Source organism: Channa argus, chromosome 5 (genome assembly GCF_033026475.1).
Source record: "Channa argus isolate prfri chromosome 5, Channa argus male v1.0, whole genome shotgun sequence".
NCBI lineage: Eukaryota > Metazoa > Chordata > Actinopteri > Anabantiformes > Channidae > Channa > Channa argus.
The window spans coordinates 6,787,278-6,806,991 of record NC_090201.1 but is presented as its reverse complement, the minus strand read 5'-3'; the positions used below and the strand labels follow the sequence as shown (position 1 = coordinate 6,806,991).

At 38.7% G+C, this 19,714-nt stretch overlaps 2 protein-coding genes across 6 annotated transcripts; both read left to right on the top strand.

Moving 5' to 3' along the window:
* On the top strand, positions 1-5,690 carry cxxc1b (CXXC finger protein 1b). Its single transcript, XM_067504079.1, has 14 exons — positions 1-146; positions 874-989; positions 1,091-1,191; positions 1,276-1,412; positions 2,076-2,231; positions 2,435-2,581; positions 2,684-2,791; positions 2,925-3,103; positions 3,630-3,837; positions 4,007-4,117; positions 4,216-4,265; positions 4,343-4,439; positions 4,543-4,695; positions 5,271-5,690. The coding sequence occupies exons 1-14, from the start codon at positions 144-146 to the stop codon at positions 5,415-5,417; spliced, it is 1,713 nt and encodes a 570-aa protein (XP_067360180.1). The 5' UTR covers positions 1-143; the 3' UTR covers positions 5,418-5,690.
* A 637-nt stretch (positions 5,691-6,327) lies between these two features.
* mbd1b (methyl-CpG binding domain protein 1b) lies at positions 6,328-18,503 on the top strand. Of its 5 annotated transcripts, none has more exons than XM_067504072.1 (16): positions 6,328-6,526; positions 7,165-7,715; positions 8,057-8,197; positions 9,459-9,600; positions 9,684-9,970; positions 10,068-10,150; positions 10,267-10,310; positions 10,552-10,692; positions 10,792-10,875; positions 11,108-11,128; positions 11,219-11,311; positions 14,241-14,678; positions 14,830-14,910; positions 15,026-15,106; positions 17,368-17,505; positions 17,594-18,503. In XM_067504072.1, exons 2-16 carry the CDS (start codon positions 7,354-7,356, stop codon positions 18,065-18,067), a joined length of 2,610 nt encoding a protein of 869 aa, XP_067360173.1. In that variant the 5' UTR covers positions 6,328-6,526; positions 7,165-7,353; the 3' UTR covers positions 18,068-18,503. The 5 variants fall into 5 exon arrangements, with proteins under 5 accessions (XP_067360173.1, XP_067360174.1, XP_067360175.1 ...); XM_067504073.1 differs by lacking the exon at positions 6,328-6,526 and adding an exon at positions 6,601-6,732; XM_067504076.1 differs by lacking the exon at positions 6,328-6,526 and having other exon boundaries at positions 6,616-7,715; positions 14,241-14,402; positions 14,502-14,678.
* Positions 18,504-19,714: the final 1,211 nt, after the last annotated feature.

Genomic DNA, 19,714 nt, shown 5'->3' with positions numbered 1-19,714 from the left:
GCTTTAAGAAAAGAAGAAGACCGACCAACAAAACTTTAGCATAACGCTAGGATACGAGCTAACTCGTTCATTGTTTGTGTTATTTTTTTCTCGGGTTTCCATTGTATATACTGTGCGACCAAGGACTATACCAATTTCACGAAATGGTAAATATTATAAAATAACATTTGATTCGAGATAAAAGAACTTAAATTTCCTAACAAGTAGGTTACGTTGCGTTTCTGGCCTTCCGAAGTGCTCATGTCGATAAACAAGCTCGTTGGTTGTCGTTCAACTTGGCCAAATATACGTCTTATTAATTTTAAATACCACACATATAAATCTGAATTGACAGCTTTGTACGCGTTTGGTGTAGCCGCGTAAGATAGCTACCTGTCATATTTCAACTTTACCGCAAAAGTAATTTTAGTGGATGCTACAATTCGGGCTAACGCTACTTTTAGTTAATGCTTAATCTTAACTTTGTAAAAAGCACACAAACTTAAAGTAGACTAATCTGTGGGTGCTGTCTAACTGTTGGCTGACCAACTTCGATATGTTGCCTTAATGCCAAAATCTTTCTTCTAAATTAAACGGTATGGCTGATGGTAACTTTTGTGCAATGTTGTTAGCTTAGCTTAGTTTCAGACCTTAGACATGTCTTTGTATCTGTGGTAATAATCATTTTGATTTTGAATTTTCTAATACAGGCACTGAAAGTAAAGAGTAAAAATTGTGATTGCAACAGCCATATTGTGCTTTGATAAAGGGAGAACAGTGCTAATGAACGAATTCAGTCAATGTCCAGCAATGTGTGTCTGACAGCACAGGTACTCTGTAAAGTCAAATGCTAATTTACTAGCTGCTAAGCTATTTATCTTTGCGTATTTTCAGGACAGTGATATGTCTGACATGGACCCTACCCCAGGGCCTGAGACCAGTAGCATGGAGGGGGAGAATGCACCGCTTTACTGTATCTGTCGAAAACCAGACATCAACTGCTTCATGATGTAAGTCAATCACACCAGTGCTGTTATCTCAATCACCCCATTTCTGCATATTGGTGCAATGATGCTTAGACATCTTCTACATTTGCTATTCACACTGACAGTGGCTGTGATAACTGCAATGAGTGGTTCCACGGCAACTGCATTAATATCACCGAGAAGATGGCCAAAGCAATCCGGGAGTGGTACTGCGTGAGATGCAGAGGTGATGATGAAGTCTTGTTTGCTTAACATTAAACATATTACAATCTAACCAGAACATCACTTATGTGTTTTCTCTTTCAACCAGATAAAAACCCCTCCCTGGAAATTAAGTACAGATCAAAGAAAAGTCGAGAGAAGGAACCTGAGTCTGACAGAACTGAAAGACAGTACAGCACCCCTAGTACTCCTGACTATAAGAGTGAAAAGAGGCGTGGATCAAAAGTAATTTGCATTTGTGATTTAATATTTAGTTTTGGAGAAATTATGAAAAACATGCTTTGAAGAATCACATTATAGGATTTTACTTACAGAAATGTTGAACAACAACTTACTTTTCTATTCTATTACATTTTAAAATGTAATAGATATTTTTTGTATTTATATCTTTTATTTTGTGATTTTATATTTATTCTTGATTTTCTGACATTTTTGGAAACAACTCAATTACAAAAAGCCCTTGATTTCTTGGATTATGCCTCTTATTTGTGTGCACATAATATTTTACCCAATAATCATGTTTTTAAAAGAAAGTGGTCAAAACAAATACTGTTTTAACATCTGTCGGTATTTAAGCATGACAACCAGTTGACAGTTTACCAGGTACACCTAGTTACATTAATGCACTCTAACACAACACTCTAATGTTTGTTCTTTTATTGAAATTGTTTTAGAGGGGTGTTGACTTAACTGTATGATCATTTTGGGGGAGGTATGTTGTGTTGCTATATTGTATGACACTCACGGATATTTCCATTGTTTTGTATTAAGCTGCATTAGTTACAGTTAGGTGTACTAAATTGATAAATGAGTGTATGTTAATGAAGAGAATGTAAAAGGATGTTAAATCATCAGGGCTCATACAGTGCATTGTTTAATTTTCCTCAGGTTAAGCGTTCAGTCCGAATGTGCGGGGAATGTGAGCCCTGCAGAAGGACTGAGGACTGTGCCCAGTGTGATTTCTGCAAGGACATGAAAAAGTTTGGTGGCCCCAACAAAATCAGACAGAAGTGCAGGTTTAGGCAGTGTGAGGTTCGTGCCAGGGTAAGTCACCTCACCTCTGTTTTTTTTTGCCTCCACACATTACCTTGCAAAACATTGTTTTGTTGTTTTTAAATGGAAAAACTTGAAAGCTCTCACTTTTTCACCCATTGAACCTCTGAGCACTCCTGATCACTAATGTGTTTGTGCAGTCCCTTGTGGCTACGTAGGAAAATGTACAACCTGTTGCTTGTTGTTATGTACAGAAAATGCTGCGTGTAAAGGACGAGGAGTTCTCTTTGCGAGAAAGGAGAGACAATTCCTACCACAGACGAAGACGATACTCTGAGGACTATGACAGTGAAGCAGAGCTCTACCAGCAGTATAAAACAGCTGGACTTGTTAACAAGATGGTAGCAGAACAGCTGATATGATATTTCTACATATAAACATGCTAATTTTGTACACACCCTCCGCAATCACAACATTTAATTTTTATTCTCCTTTTTAACCAGGATTGGGCCAGTGATGACGATGATGAGATGCCTTTTAGTCCTGTCATGCGTAAGAAAGCTGTGAAAGTGAAGCATGTCAAGAGAAGGGAAAAGAAGTTTGACAAGAAAGTGAGATTTGTTTTCATCATACAACACATTTGGATTTGGAATTCTTCCAAATGTTGACAATAAATGGTAATAACACATCTTGTAACATTTGTTTCTCTGAACTTTTTTAATTTAAATTTTTTTAACTATTCAGAAGGAGTCCCGTCGCCACAAACAGAAACAGAAGCACAAAGACAGAAGTCGACACAGTGAGAAAGCCGATTTGCGGGATAGTGGAGGGCAGCGTCAGTGTCTAGGTCCAGGCTGTGTGGCGGCAGCAAGACCCAGCTCCAAATACTGCTCTGAGGACTGTGGCATGAAATTGGCAGCCAAGTAAGAACTTTTACCCATTGTGCATAAGTGCATTATCATTAGGGTCGAACCAGTATTTTATGTTCAGATCAAACATAGACCACACCTAATTTTACTTGCGGTTCTCTTGTAAAAAATTCTTTGTGTGTGTCCTTTGTAAGTGAGTGTTTTTAAAAAATAACTGAAAACACATTCTATACCTCTGTGATTAATATTAAGAGCCCTACCCAGAGTTGTTTGCCTTGACAGTGCAGCCCATTTGTATTAAAATTACATTGTATGATAGCTCCACCTAGTGCTTGAAGAATTCAAAACAGGCACAGTGTTTCAAGTACAAGTTGTGCTGTTTGTTGTGTGCTACAAATTATTATTTATTCTGCTTCATCTGTGTTTGTAACACCTATTGTTGGTTATGTGTCTCATGGATACTTTTTCTGATATCTCTTCTTACAGCCAGTGAAATTAAAATAAAAGGAAAATCCTTATTATGTTGAGTTTTGACGAGTATTCAGAAAAAGCATTCACCTTTGTGCATTTTAATCCTCAGCCGAATCTACGAGATCCTGCCCCAGCGCATCCAACAGTGGCAACAGAGTCCTTGCATTGCAGAGGAGCATGGGAAAAAGCAGCTGGAGCGGATCCGCCGGGAGCAGCAGAATGCCCGTTTGCGCCTTACTGAGATGGAGCGACGCTTCCACGAATTGGAGGGCATCATCGCCAAGGCTAAGTTACAGGCAGTTCAACAGGATGAGGAGGTGAGCTGGCAGGAGCCTGCATGCTTGTCCATTTAGTTACAGTCTTGTGTAGTGCAAGTGATTCATGATTTGTTGTCGAGAGCAGCTGTGGAATTGAGTTATTGTTTCTTGGAATCTTCAGAAGATCTAAGCAACACTATGTGATGAATTGCTTTTGTTCTGTTTGCAGGTGAACGAGGGTGATAGTGAGGATACCGACCTGCAGATTTTCTGTGTTTCTTGCAGTCATCCTATTAATCCAAAAGTTGCACTGAGGCATATGGAGAGATGCTATGCAAAGGTAATAATTTTTTTTTAAATTGTGGTTCTCCCTATAACCATGAATGTACAGCTAACAGTATTTTTATGATGTTTTTTCATCCATCATAATCTACACAGTATGAGAGCCAGACATCATTTGGATCCATGTACCCTACAAGAATTGAAGGGTAAGAAAACTAAAATCTAAAAGCAGACAACATTTCTCTGGGTTCGTTGCTTTACTGATACGTATTTCTCTCCGCAGAGCAACCAGGCTTTTCTGTGATGTGTACAATCCTCAAAGCAAAACATATTGTAAGAGACTTCAGGTTTTGTGTCCAGAACACTCCAGAGATCCCAAGGTCAGTGGGTGCCATTAAACCTTTGTATATTTTTTATGATTCAATAGCCTTTGTGTGTAGTCCTCCATGTTTTGTGCTGATGTTCCACTCTTGTGGAGTCCAGGTCCCAGTGGATGAGGTGTGCGGATGTCCTCTGGTGAAGAATGTGTTTGAGCTGACTGGAGATTATTGCAAGGTTTCCAAAAGGAAATGCAACAAGCATTACAACTGGGAAAAGCTCAGGAGAGCAGAGGTGGACCTGGAACGGGTCAGGGTGGTACGTCCAGAGTTTTGACTACTGACTTAATTTTAAAGAACTGGAAATTAGAAAAAAAAAAAAAATTTGACAACTTCTTAAAGCAAAGCTTGAAGCAAAGCCTATTTACACCTTAATAAGTGTTATAAGAGGTCCAGTTTGCTGTAGTAAGGTTTGTGTTGATGTCTTCCACTTGCAGTTACATATGGCCTTTTGGGACTAGTTCCCACTCTTAAAAGAGCCACTTCGTCATTGCTAATGTGAAATTGTTTTAAAATATGTTTGTAGGTAAAGTGCTGGCCACTGTGTTTATTTACTGGTATAAGTAAAATAAGCAAATTCAAAATCAGTGAAGGCCGTCCTTTAATACACTATCATTGTTTACAATGAGGCAGTTCCCCCCGGTGGGTGGGGCTTAAGACAGAAAAACCAAGTGTCTTTGGGCCTTGTCATGTCATGGTGTCTAAAGAGAATAGGAGCTGAATTTATAATCTCACTTAGAAAATTATATTATTATAATTTTATTTAGAAATGCAAAGTGTTCTTCTGTAGTAACCTGTTCTTTATTTTTTTTGTTTTTTCAATTTCTCCCACAGTGGTACAAGTTGGACGAGCTCTTTGAACAGGAGCGTAATGTCAGGACTGCTATGACAAACAGAGCTGGTCTTCTTGCGCTGATGTTGCACCAAACTATTCAGCATGACCCCTTGACGATTGATCTCCGTACCAACAAGGATAGATAGTCGCCCTTGTCTGAATCTGTACCACACTGTAAATAGCAAGAGACTTGAGTAATGAGGGTTTAAACTTCAGGTATGGTAGTTCACTTTTCATCTGAACTACCATTCAGATGAAAACTGGTTTTCTAACTAGATAATTATTTTAAAATATTTATATCATAACTAAGTGATGAATTGATATATATATTTTCCTTAGTGGTACATGAATTACTGCTGATTAAAAACTGCTGTGTTTGTTATGATCAAGCCGAATAAATGCATTAAACTTGCTCCAGATCAGGAGCGTCTGTGTGAGTATGTGTCTGTAATTGCATGCGTGCTTTTCCTACACATAATCTACACAGGATGCCTTAATTATTAACAATCTTTGTGTCAAATGCAGCAAAAAGGGTTTGCATTCTGTAAGGTAACACATCTAAGGTTATAGTAATGTGCAATACACACTTAATATTACAGTTAATATTCTAACTGCATATTTAAGAAGTGACACAGGTTGTTGTTTTTGTTTTTTGTTTTTTATTTAGCCGAATAGCGGTATATGTCTTGATTTTATTTTTTAAAAAGTTTGGTTTTTCTGCCAAGTCTTTCAACAGCAAATGAAACAATTATGAGTACTCTTGCCTTCAAATGTTCTTCACAAACTTACACTGTTTGGTACGAGTTAGTCTGTAAGGAGAAAAACTAAAACTCGCTGGTAGAAACAAGTGATTTCACTCATTTAATGATGGACGATGGTTCCCAAACTGTAACTTACAATGTAAAGTAAAAGTTAGTCAAAATCGTTAGCACTTTGACGATCGTGTAGCTTTTTAACGTTAAGGCAGCAACCGAATAAATGTTACAATGGTATATGTCAGTGTTTTGACCACTTGCAATGCTTATATAATTGCAATAAAGTTGATTTATCAATAGTTTGCATTGTTCAGTCGGGACAGCAGCAGGAGCTTCATGTTGGTGGTGTCCGAATGGAAAGACGTTGAAGAGACTGATTAGCATCTTTGGAGACATACGGCCGTGCATTGGATTGCGTTGCGTGATATTCCTGTTAGTTAGATACAGGATCTTTAAAGGCAGGTGGTCAGTGTTGTGAATCTGGAGAATTGTCCTCAAAGGTTTGTGTTTGTTTGTTTGTTGCCCCACCAAACCGCAAACATTTGTGACCCGGTAGCGGTACAAAACTCTCAACTTGGAGGAATATTAGCAGCATAGTGGGTCAGAAGCCTGCTAGGAACCAAGGATGAGCGGTGCAGCTTACATTTGCTGACGTTACTATGGCTTTCATTTTCAATCTTTCCAACGTTACTCCAGCGAATTAAGTGTAACGTTTAGTTGTATTGGTATTATGTGAAGTGTTGCTAAACTATGCGTTTAGAAATTCTGGTTATGTATATTAAAAGACCAAGCAGTTGAGGTTAGCTAAGTTAGCTTGTGTTGCTTACACTCTGTTTGTTGATAACATGGCTACATACCAGTGCTAGTTAGCTAAACAACCATGGATGCACTAAAACTCTTCTAGCATTGACTGAGTTGGGACGAATAGTTAGATCCTTAAGTTAGTTTGCATTGTATTTTTTTGAAATACGAAAGTTACTATACACTTCCGGTCTCTGGTCGTTGTTCTTGCCATCGGCCATTAATTAGATCAGTGGCCCATTGGTTAAGCTAGCGTTACTATAGCAATCGGGGTAGCGTTAAATACATTTTGTGCATGGCATTTTAAACGTTTATTAACAATATCCACTTTTTCTAGGCTCTGACATTAACCACTGAACACTTGTCAAACGTCCAGATTGTTGATCTGCCTGCCATAACCTTAGAACCGAAAGGCTAAATACTCAAGACAGCTTGAAAACACCAAATGGGATGCGATATCGACTATAGAGGATTTCTTAGTGGTCTTCACACTTTGGACTGTTTGTAACCTAAAACTGGTACATCAATGAACCAGGGACCCCTTGAGGACTCGGTCTCTAGCAGAGAGCCTGTGGAGAAAGATGTGGAAAAAAGCACAGAGGAGAAGCGCACTGAAGCAGAAGAGACCTCAGAAGCAGATCCCTGTGAAAGTCTTGACACCAAGGAAGATCTCAGCTCAGCAGTGTTAGACCAAACACCTGACGAGACAAAGAAGGATGGAGATAATGCTGCTGCTGGTGAGCCTGTTGACTGGTTTGAGCCTCTTGAGGATGATGATGATGACAATAGCGTTGGTAAGAATGATCCAGAAGAAGAAAGCCTGGCAGGAGAAAGTGAAAGGAGCGAGAGTGTGGCAGAAAGTGAGAAGGGTTTCAAAAAGATATATCAGTAAGTTCTTTTGTAATGTTCTTTTACTTTCTGGCCATGTTGTAATATTACAATATTCTCCCACTCAAGCCTTTCCTTTATTAAGCTTGTTGTTTTCAGACAGATATGTTAAAATCTGATTTACATTTCTATACTTTTATCACTAGCCTGTATATTTATTAAGTACAAGTGAACGGGTTACACTTGAAAACTTGATAAGAAGATCACCTTTCAAATGTAAGGTAAAGGTTAAATATTGATGTTTAGAGACGCTTCCTATGCAAAATAAATCAAATCTTTGTTTCAGCTGCTTTTTAAAGAATCTCCGAACATGTGTGTTTTCCATCTCCTCTTAAATTCAGTCTTCACATCCCACGCCGTAAGCGATCAAATCCTGATGAGGGGTGGGTCGACTGGCCAGTACTTGGAGAGGGGTGGAAACGCAAAGAAGTGGTTCGGCGCTCTGGTAGCAGCATTGGCCAGAAGGATGTATATTACCTAAGGTAATTAGTGTCTAGTAAAAATTAAAAGGGAATCCCACTCTACAGTTCTGTTTGCTAAGTCATTTTCCACTTTACTAATTAATCCTGTGCAATACATTACAACAGCTCTGACATAAAATCTACATTAATGATGTTTAGATTCTGTTGGCATTATCATAGAGGTGTTAATTCAGTTATATGTTTTAGCAATGGGTCATAGTTACAGTAGAGATGTACTTCTCAACTGGATTCAATTCGGAGGCGTTTCTAATAGTCTGCCTCCTTATGTAATTGTGAAGACAACAATGTGAAACAGTTTTCTGTACGTTAAAATAAAGAACAGAACGACAGTAAATTTAAATATGGCCTCAGTATTAAACATGTAATGGACACATTCATGTCAATTTCAACAGAAACTAAATATTAGATTAGAAATATTAGAGGTAGAAGTTATGGCAGAAATGTAGAATTGCTTTTTTTTTTTAAGCTTTTTTTTTTTAAGTTTTGCTTTTTAAATGTTTGTACAGGCATGGTATCTTAAATAATGGCTTAAATAATGGCCACTATGTGTGTATTCACCTCACGATGTTGAAGTTTCTAACGCCTGTTTTAACATATGAAATCCGTTGTATTTCACACATGTAACACACAGCTTGACATCGTCCGAGTCAGAAGCATCCCCACTGGAGAAACCTGACTTTATTTCAGTGCACCGTTAGTGCGCACAGGAGGAACAGCATGATAGAAAGCTGAGGCTGTAGGAAACAATGTTCTGTTAACAGCACATCGAAGCCGAGCAAATAAAAAAATAAACGGTTCTACTATATTGGCAGTCAAGTGATAGAAACATCATCAACGCGCCTATTTGCTATTTACATAAAACGAACATTGTACTTGGGGGCTCAAAGGATAAAGTCTCGATAATGTCAAGAGTTCCTGACTTTTTCAGGAACAGTGTTCACATACACCCCTTCCAGATAAACTCAGAACACTGTCTTTCCAATGAATGTGTAAAAGGGGATTAATACAGTGTGTACTAATTGCTATTTATTCTCCCTTTGCAGCTCGTTTTTTTTTTTGCTGTGCTCAGCAGTCTAACATTGGCTCTCAGAACTTATTTTCAGGAGTTTTTGTTACTGTTTTTCTAACTTCTGTTAGGTCCTTAAAAACAGATGCACGTTATTAGATAACAACAGGATGTGTAGCTTTTACTAGTTGTAGTCCTTCACTGTGTAATTGTGTGTTGATGTTGTTGTTTTATTTTTTCTTTTTCCCTTTACAGTCCACAAGGTGATCGAGTGAGAAGCAGGGTAGAACTAACCTCAGTGCTGGAGGGAATTCTGGACTTGTCAACATTTGACTACAAGTCAGGAAAGCTCTATGATGGTGAAGCTCCACCCCTAAGAGTTCGTAACCGAATGAAGGTATTGGGCTCTTCATAAATGTTTAAAAATCTTGAAATTACATATGACTGACGGGTTCTTTCTCTTATTTTTTTATCTGGTAGAAAAAGATGCGGGAGCGTTCATCCTCCGAGTCCAGCTTCATGGAGAGGGGAGAGGGGGCGGACACTCCTGATTCCCACCACAGGCTCACTCCCAGTATGACACCCAAAAACTTCCCCTCCAATCAGACAAGCCTGTCCTCGCCCACTACATTGGAAACGCCAAACTTAATCACCTGCACTGAGGACCAGCCTGTGGAAGAAAAAATTAAACTTCCCCTTCCTTGTTCATCTAAACCACGTCCCCTCCCCGCTATAAATGGAGAAATCGGAACAGAGGACAGCACTCTGTGAGCCCATTATTTCAGTTCATATTTTATCATAAGCATTTAGTTGTGTGTGGCTGACACAGGTGGTTGGGCTGAGCAGTACTATATTTTTCTGCAGGGCCTGTGCTCGATGTGGTATTTCCTTCACGGGCACATGGTATGACAAACAGAGGAAAAGGCCCTGCTGTCCCACCTGTTGGGGTTTGTCAGTTTATCAGCTTTATAAAGATAGCTTCAGGAAAAAGAAAAAAAAAAATTAATAATTAAGGGGTAAAAGTGAAGACCTTACATTAATCTTACTCTAAACTATTTTTCAGCAGCCTCCAAGACTAAAGAGCATCCAATGATTCGTTTCAGAAAGGTAAAGCATTGTCTGTCAACAGGCTTTAATCCATTTTAAATAGCCAAAGCATTATCATACAATCTATTGCTGAACATGGGACCATGGGGCCATATGATATTGACTGTGTTTTTGAATCTCACATGGATAAATGGTGCATAACAAAAAGATAATTCCTTATATTCAATTTCCTGAATGTTCTCCTGCAATTAACTTTGAATCATTGTTTTATCATGTTCCTTTCTTTTCGTGTTACCTGTAGTGGATCCCGTGTGGGCAGTGTGTCGGATGCCACAACACAGTAAATTGTGGACAGTGTGCCAACTGCAAGCATGGACTGCAGAGCCCAGAGTCCCGGAAACGTTTATGCCGGAAGCGCAAATGTATATGTCCCATTCGCAAGGTAAGCTGACTGATGCACGACAGCTGTTTATTGTGGTACTTGGTGTTTTGTTATGTTGCCTTTACATTCAGGTTTTTTTTTTTGTCTTGCATGTTCCAGGACCCTGGAAGTGGAGCCTTCCTGCAGCAGAGGTCTTACGATGACATTCCTGGAGCACTGGATGACACAAGCATGAGTTTTCATGTAATAAATGTTTTCGTTTGTTAAGTTGTTAAAGTTTGCTTTGTTTGGTTCTGTGTGCTGCTCTCACAAGATGCTAGTGAAATCCCTGTTTTTTCACAATACTTCTGTGGTAAATTTAAAGGACTGTCTGTTCTTTGGTTGTTAAGTCAGTGTTTGTGCTAGACAGTAATGATGCTTTAACACTCTTAACCCTGAAAGATTTATTTACATTCTCACACTTTTTATTTTGCAGAGTGAAATTGCAGAATCACAGGTAACTAAATATAACACCTGTATTCATAATATTCTATGTGATTGCTTGGCCTCTTTCCCCACTCTCACTCACAATGTTTTATTGACGCAGCACCCAAGTTTCAAAAGTAGCGACACAGAGAATTTCTCAATCAATGTGGACGTAGATGACGAGGATGACATGTCAACTGATGATGACGATGATGTGAGTTTTTGTTTTTTGTTTTTTTAAGTTAAGTACTAGAGAGTTTAACCGAATTTGCAGTAGAAACTGTAAACCCACATTGACAAAAACAGAACACAACTGCTGGGTGATACTGCTTTGTTTGGTTTTTTTCTTAACAAAATTAAAGGGCAAATGAGAATTTGTAGTAATTCTTCTAAAGTAATTCTTCCCTGCTATTTCAGTAAATACAGTCTGTGTCCTTTCCCTAATAAAAATGTGAAACTGATGTGGTTATCGGTAGCACTTCCAAGGTTTTTAAAACTTTATAAGGGGACACTGAAGTGGGTACATCCACAGTGCCAGGTATTTATCCAAGAATATTTGACATTTTAACAGAATTTCCAAAAACCCAACAAAAGAAAATGCTAAATTATGTTATTACCAGTCCACTCAGTAGAATTAGTGTAATTTAATAAAACGAAAGAAGAATGTCTTTGATATTTCTGTATTGGATTTATTGCTTTTAGTTTTAATCAGAAATATTCAACCCCCTCACTTTAAAAGACATTATACTGATTTGTAAAAAAGATAATGACAATAAATGACAAAAAAACCTCATTAAATAATAATAATTAATAATAATAATTAAATAATAATTTTAAAAAAAGCTTCAGTACTTTATGGAGCATTTTCCATCCTATCACTGTTATTTGGAGACACTGATCACCATATAAAAAACTCAGAGGATTTTACAGCCATGGTCAGAGAGCTTAAACTGGATACAGATGAAACCATGGTATCCTCTGATGTCACTTCCCCTCTTCACCAGCATCCCCACCACCGATGGACATATTTTTTGGAACTCTTCTTATACCCAAGGCCATTCAGGTGTGATGAAATAATCTCCTCTCAGCTTTTGTGACATTTGTTAGGAACAGAATAGAAGAGGACAACACCCTGCACAGAAGAAGCAACCTCAAACTAGATCAGATCTGCTCCCTTCTGGACTTGTGTCTGAAAACCCAATACCTCACCTACAGAGGTGACCCCTACAGACAAACATGGCTATGCCATGGGTTCTCCAGTATCACCTATTGTTGCCAACCTAGAGGAAGTGGAGAAGAAAGGTCTCAACTCCATCCCTAGGACAGCACCAACCCACTGGTTCAGATGTGTAGATGACAACTGGGCAAAGCTCAAGATCCAGGAGTTACAGGCTTCTACAGACCACATAAATGCAGTTGACATCAACATTGAGTTCACCAGGGAGGACACCAATGACAACAGACTGGACTGCACAGTAAACGTTGGGACTTGTGGCAACTTAGAAATAGACATTTACATTAAACCCAGGGGGACAGTACCTACGGTTTGGACTCGCCCACCCACCCCCTGCACCACAGGGCAGAAAGCACCCACACCTTCTCTGAAACCAGAAATAAGGAGGATAGACATCTGAGGACAGCTCTCAAGGTCTGTGCTTCTCCTAAGTGGGCCTTAAACAGGATGTTGTCCAGATCCAACAAAAGGACGACGGACAGAGCAGAGACTCAAGGGAAAAACTTGGTGATTCCTTACGTGGCTGGAGTGTCAGAGAAGCCCAAAACGATCTACAGAAAACACCACATACCTGTTTACTTCAAACCCACCAACACACTGAGACAAAGACTCGTCCACCTAAAAGACCAAAAACCTAAACACAAGAAGAGCAACGTAGTGTATGCAGTCCAGTGCAGTGAAGAGTGCTCAGAGCTCCACATTGGAGAAACCAAACAGGAGAAGCAACACTTCAGGGCCAGAATCAGCAGTGTACCTATACCTGAGGGACATAGGACACTCGTCTGAGGATGACAATGTACACATTTTGGACAGAGAAGACAGATGGTATGAGAGAGGAGTATGGGAGGCCATTTATGTTCACACGGAGAATCCTTCTCTCAACAGAGGAGGAGACTGTGTTCGGGGATTAGGGGTGTTAGGGTCATAATTGTTGCATCCTGATGACTCCACCCCGTTCCCACCTCCCACCTTCACACATCAGTTACAGCTTTGTTTCATCAGTCCATTGAACTCTACCAAAACCCTGTAGTCTTATCCCAATTCCTACTGGCATGTTCTAGTTGTCTTTTGATGTTCCTTGTGGTCAAGAGTGGAGTGTGTTTTGGAGTCCAGCCATGAAGTCCTTGTTTATTCAGTGCACGCCTGATAGTTTCCACTGAAGCACTTGTACCAGCCTTTGTCAGGTCATCCTGTAGGTGCAGTCATATGGGGCTTTCTCTTAGTTGTCCTGACTAAGTTGCTAAGGGCCCTTGATGAATTCTTGGGCTTTCTTCCATGGCCAGGCAGGTTTGCAGTTGTTCCATAAGTTTAAACTTCTTATAATGCTCCCAATGGTGTCTCTTGGAATGTTCCATTTTTTGGAAATGTTCTTATACCCAAGGCCCTTCAGGTGTGATGAAATAATCTCCTCTCAGCTTTTGTGAAAGCTCCTTTCTCTTTCCCATGGTTGCAATTCACATTGAATACACTATGATGCATATACCTTTTCATATATGCATCATAGATTAAGTAAATGAAGGATCATTATAAAGTTCCCAAAGGCCTAATTATAGTTCAACTCCACTTTAGGCCATAAAAACAATAATATTACAACATTGCACAATACTACATTGTGCATTTTCTGTGTTGATTTCATGTATCACTCAGCTAATAAAGAAGTCATCCAAAGCAGAATTTTAATCTCTAAAAATTGTTAATTGAGAAATCCTCACAACCTTTGGGGGGTTGAATATTTCTGATTGCAACTGCAGGTTTATCTAGAAGGATTTGAGTTTAATCAAAGAGCAGCATTTTCATGCTCCTTGTCTTGTGTAGGCGCATTGTTGTGTAGTGGCCCTAATTCTGTATTTTTAATTAATTTGTTCACTCATTCATTTGTGCTAATTCCCTTTATTATTCTTGTTTACAGTGGCATAAGAAGCGGAAGCGACGCTCCTGTGGAGAATGCAAAGCCTGTCTCTGCAGGAAAGACTGTGGCACATGTGACTTCTGTATAGACAAACCTAAATTCGGAGGCAGCAACAAGAAGAGGCAGAAATGTCGTCTGCGGCAATGTCAGAGACAGGCAATGGTCGGACCCCAGCAGTTTTCTTTTAATAATGTGTTTTGTATCTTTCAGTGGAGATGTGAAAATGATGGTTTTAACTATTTCTGCACTTCTGTTTGGCAGAGACACTTGCTACCCTTCCAGATGGGACAAAGTGACTACAGGCCAGATGGCCCAGGGCTGCCAGGCAGGCCCAGACCTCACTATACATACAGTCGCAAGTCAAACTTCAAGAAAAAAGGTTCACACGTTAGCTTGGACTTTACCGACAATGAAGACGATGACAGTAACTTCCAAGCAGTGAGTGCCCTATGATAAAGCATGAAATAAAAATTTTAAGTGTTTTCTCTTTGCTTATTGTTTTTGAAAAAAAGTTGCTCTCCTCTGGTGAGGAGACCTTCGCCACATTTGAGAAGCAGCTTCAAAATTTGTCACTTTTTCTTTTTTTTAGATGAGTTGGAGTTCTGAGCCTGCCAGTGGTAGCAAACACATCTATGAGATGAATATGAAAAATAACTACTCATCTATGCAGGTTTGAAAGTAGATTCTAATCTGCACATGCTTGAGATTAAAGTGTCTAAATGCAGCAGAAATTCAGAATTTTTTTGTTTTCTTTTTTCTTTCTTTTTTTTTCTTTTTTTATGCAGCTAAATCATTTGGACTATGGACATAGGAATGGACTGTCTGACAGATTCCCTCACATCAGCAACTATAGCAATTCTCAACTAGTAAGTATATTCGTTCTTCACTTTTGTTCTCCTAACAATGCTAGTTTTCTCCTCATCAATCAAAAATATGTTCTGTCTTGTGTTTGGTAGTTGTAGATGTCTAATAGATGGTTGCATTTTTCTGGCTCATTGTGTAGAAATATTTGCTGTACAGTGCATAATGGCAAAAGGATCTGACTGATCGTGAACCCTTGTGCCCTGCTGTTTACACTTCCCTTAATAAAACATTGTACTGTCTATTTCTTTATATATCTGTTGTCATGCTGTTCTTGGCCTGTGGCTCTGCTCAGTGAATCCAGGCCTGCATCCAACCTTGTTTTTCAAGGATTTAAACAAGAGACAATCTGCACCTTTCATTTAGGGATTTATGTTTCTGTTGCCTTTAATTTTCCTGGAGTGGGATGTAACTGGTAAAAAGTAATTTTCATGGAATGGTTTGATACTATAGATTCAGATGGGACTCCTGAGGACATAGAGAAAGTCGTATAAAATGTAACCAAGGCCCTTGAAAGAACTAGGAATGTTGCAATTATATGTTGTGCGTCTTAACCGCTTTGCACCAGGCTATTGACAAAAGTGAATTTGAGTTCCTTAGAAAAGAAGCTATCACTGCCAAGCTGTTTGCTCTTTACTTGTCACTGCTCTCTTCCTGGCTGCCCTTCACTTTGTTCTTGTGGTAGTTTTCCTTTCACTTGATATTTTCAGCCTATGAAAGCAGTAGGGGAAAAAGCACCTATTATTTTCTTTTTTCAATTATTTTTCTTTTATTGCCTACTAGGAAAGAGTACGGTTACAATATACTATTTCTCACTGAAATATATCATAGATCAGGTTGTTCCTATTTTATAAATAAAGCTGTGCCATGTACTCAAGATCTCTTGTGCATTGTTTTGTAGACATTGCCTCCAAAATCTGTCTGACATATTTTGTATTTTTGAAAACTTTGGGATCTGAACTATAATTTTAAAGACGTTTTCCATATGTGGCTACTCAGCTTGAATTTGTAATTTCTGCTCCCCCAGATGAATCACAGGGTGTGTTGGTGTGGCTCTAGACATTATGTGGTGTTTGCCACAAGTCCCAGTAGTTGATGCAAATGCAAAAATGCTGTTTATGTTGTTTGCAGGCATGGCCTTTAAAATTAAGACTCACATACTGAACATTTTGATGGTTCTCAATTATAATGGTATTTTTCTCATCACTAAAACAGCGAGCCTTGCATTGTGGGATTGTTAGTACAAAGTACATGCCATGTACACTACTTTTAGATTTGCATGGCGTACACACTACATTGTAATTAAGGGATGATTTGAGAAACAGCCATAGTGTCTTGAATGCTGATAATGCTAAAACATAAAGAGGTTTATTTTAAATTGAGCAGAAAAAAAGAAGACTGAATCTTTTGCAAAACATTCATCATTGGTTAATCCTAAACCCTTGAGACTGTCAAGGCCCCAACTTGTTTTCATCTCAGCAGCAAGGAAGTCCTTCTAAATCATCTTGATCTTCTCTGCTCTTCCTTGTCTTTCTATTCTGATAACTGTTGCATAACTAGCACATTTAATGCTCTATTCTGTGTTACCTCCATGTTCGAGTTGATGTAAAAGTAGCAAGCAGTAGTATTTTTCTGTCCATTTTCACAGAATGACTATAAATTATGAGGCAGAGCTTGTAAGTCTAATGTTTTCTCCTCTTACTGCTCATACGGTGCTGAAGTGTTGCTTCTCATTCACCCATTCACACACTCACACACCGATGACGCCTTTGCTAATGCAAGGTGGTCACCTGACCCATCATGAGCAGCCTAGGGTTCAGTGGGTTGCCCAAGGACATTTTGACACATAGCCAGGAGGGACCAGAAGTTGGACAACTGACCCTGTGGGTCGTGTGTTTCAGCCAGTCAAGAATATTTCCCCTCTTAAGAGCTTTTTGCCTGCTGTTTGATTCTATATTCACAGCTTGATACATGGTCAGTTGATGTAATACAAACAATTGATACATTTGCAACTATTGGTGCTTTTGGAGGATCTTTTTCCTAGTTCTTAGAACTGTTTTTTCCACACCTCAAATAGTTCATAGAACACCATATTGAGAAACCTTTTTAGATTATCCTTCAGAGTAGGTACTTTCTTCGCCCGATAAGAACCATGAGTGAAAATTTTGACTTAGTTTAGAAAATGATTTGATGTTTGTAATTGTACATTTTAGTTGTATACTGAGTTTCTCCTAAAAGTAATTACTCATGATTTCACCCATATCAGTTCCATGACCAGCAAAGTAAATGGGAGTCAGATAAACCATATATAGGAAGAGGTGGTCAGAAGCATGTTGACGAAGACCAGGAGGAAGAAGAAGAGGATGAAGATGAAGATGAAGAAGAGGAGGAGGAGTTCCCTATGGTAAGTTGAGACTTTAAATCTTAATTTTCTGAACCATAGTTAATGCAAATTCCTTTGTGTACTTCTTGTTGTTCTCCTGTTGTTGCAGATCACACAGATCTTCAGTTTGGCTGATAACTCAGCAGGAAGCGCTGTTGATGTAGAAAACCAGCTACTGAAACTGCTACAATCCTTGCGCACATCTGTATTGCCAATTCTGTGGTATGCCATAATGGTGGATGGCCCACAGCTGCAGCTTATCCAGTGTTCTAAACAGTCCAGCATGACTGATACCATGGTGTTGATTGACCCAGGCTTTTGCTATCAGGTCACTGTCCAAAAACAGCCACTGCTCCCCACCCATCCACTGTACGACAGCTACCCAGCACGCTTAACTTCTGTAACTGAGGTGGTCAATCTTCTTTTGGGACTGGAGAAGTACGGTGTGTGCCAGGGACTGGCCCCCAAAGAGCCATCATCTATTAAAAACCCAGTCATACTGGAGCGGGCATCAACGTGTGACTTCTTGGTTAAGAAGAATGTGTACATTTGTAGCAACTGCCAAGCTCTGCAAGGGCTTTAACTCCAGCACAAAGGGTTCTGATCACAGTGGAGACAACTGGTTCTTTGGTGCAACTTAGTGCCAGTTTCCCTCTTAAGTTCAGTTCTTTCTTAGGTAATATTTATAACATTTCACAGATTTACCTCTGGACTAATAGTATCATTTAATTATTTGAAGAATCACCAAAGGCATTCCATATGTTGAGTTAATATTCAGGTGCGCTTCTTCTCAGATGTTATGTTGGTGAGGGGGTGTTTATTGTATGACTGTTAATGTTGGAGCAATGTGATGGGTAGAGCTAAAACCTATTAGCTCGCTGTATGGTCCTTATAAATCCACGCTCTTACTTGAGGAATCTGTAACCTTCACCCTCTCACCATTAATACACTTTTGAGTGGTCCTTTTATCCAGATTTTTTTCTCATCTCATCCCAGAAATAAAATTGAATTTACTAGCATTTTACCTTCTTATCTTTTTATTGGACATCACAAAGTTATGGTACGTATATACTTTGTATTACAGTAAAGGTAAGAAATTCATCATTACATTAGATGCGCTTCATGTCAAGGTGTGTTTTTATTTTTATCTAATACTGGCAGTAACATAACATTTAAACCTCTAAATGGTTGTGTGTGCCAGTTAATGTGGATAAAGGAATTGAAACGACACTGTAGAAGATGCAATGCGTCCTTTATTGGATGTAGCTTTGCAAACAATTAATATATATTAAATTAAAGTGTGTAAAGTGCCCTCTTTACTATGACTTGCCTAAATAATCAGACCAATATCCAGTTGGTGTAAAAGCTACCATGAAGTCACTGGAAAGCACCAATTGAAGTAGATAGAAGAACATATTCAGGCTACTGAAAAGGGCTTAGCATAGAGGTCAGTCATCATGAGTCGCATCAACAGGTGCAGCTAAATGTCAGAGACAAAGACAGAGTTACTCATTGCCACTTAGGTTTTTTAATTGCCAGAGGATATATGTAACACAGTATGGTAAATGAGGGTTCCCTCAAAAATTTACTGCACATCTAGGAGTATTTTACTATTTATATCCCAATGTATTTATTTTATTTGTGTTATTGTTTTGTTTATGTAGTAAAACTTATTGGATAGTTTTCAGATTACACCTCTTAACTGCACCCACGTTTATTCATTCAGTGTTATCACAAAAGGATACTTTTAAAGCCATGTAAAGTTGTTTGAAAATATTATTGGATTGTATAAAACAGACATTGTAAAACTAGATCTAAAAAGGATACATTTACTTTGGTGGTTGCTTTTTACTGGTGGATTCACAGTAGATGTAAACGTACTTTAGTTTGTGCCTGAGGAATCTATTTTCTAAATCCTCAAATGAAACTTGATTTAACCAAAACTCATGTTGCTAATGACCATATTCTCTTTATTAGAAGTGTGTTAAACCTATTCAAAGCATTTGTAGTTAATATTTGTATTTACCTTTAATGGATGTTTTTTAAAAAAAAATGTAAAACTCAAAATTTCTCCCATCCTCCTTTCTATGACAGTATCAAATAGCTCAATGACTTAAACGATGTGAAAGTTTATACATTCAGATATGTCACATTTATTTTTGAGGTCTCAGCTTCCTCAAGTAATTGTGCAAATTTTGAAATGTATGGGATTGTGTAACTGTTCTTTAAA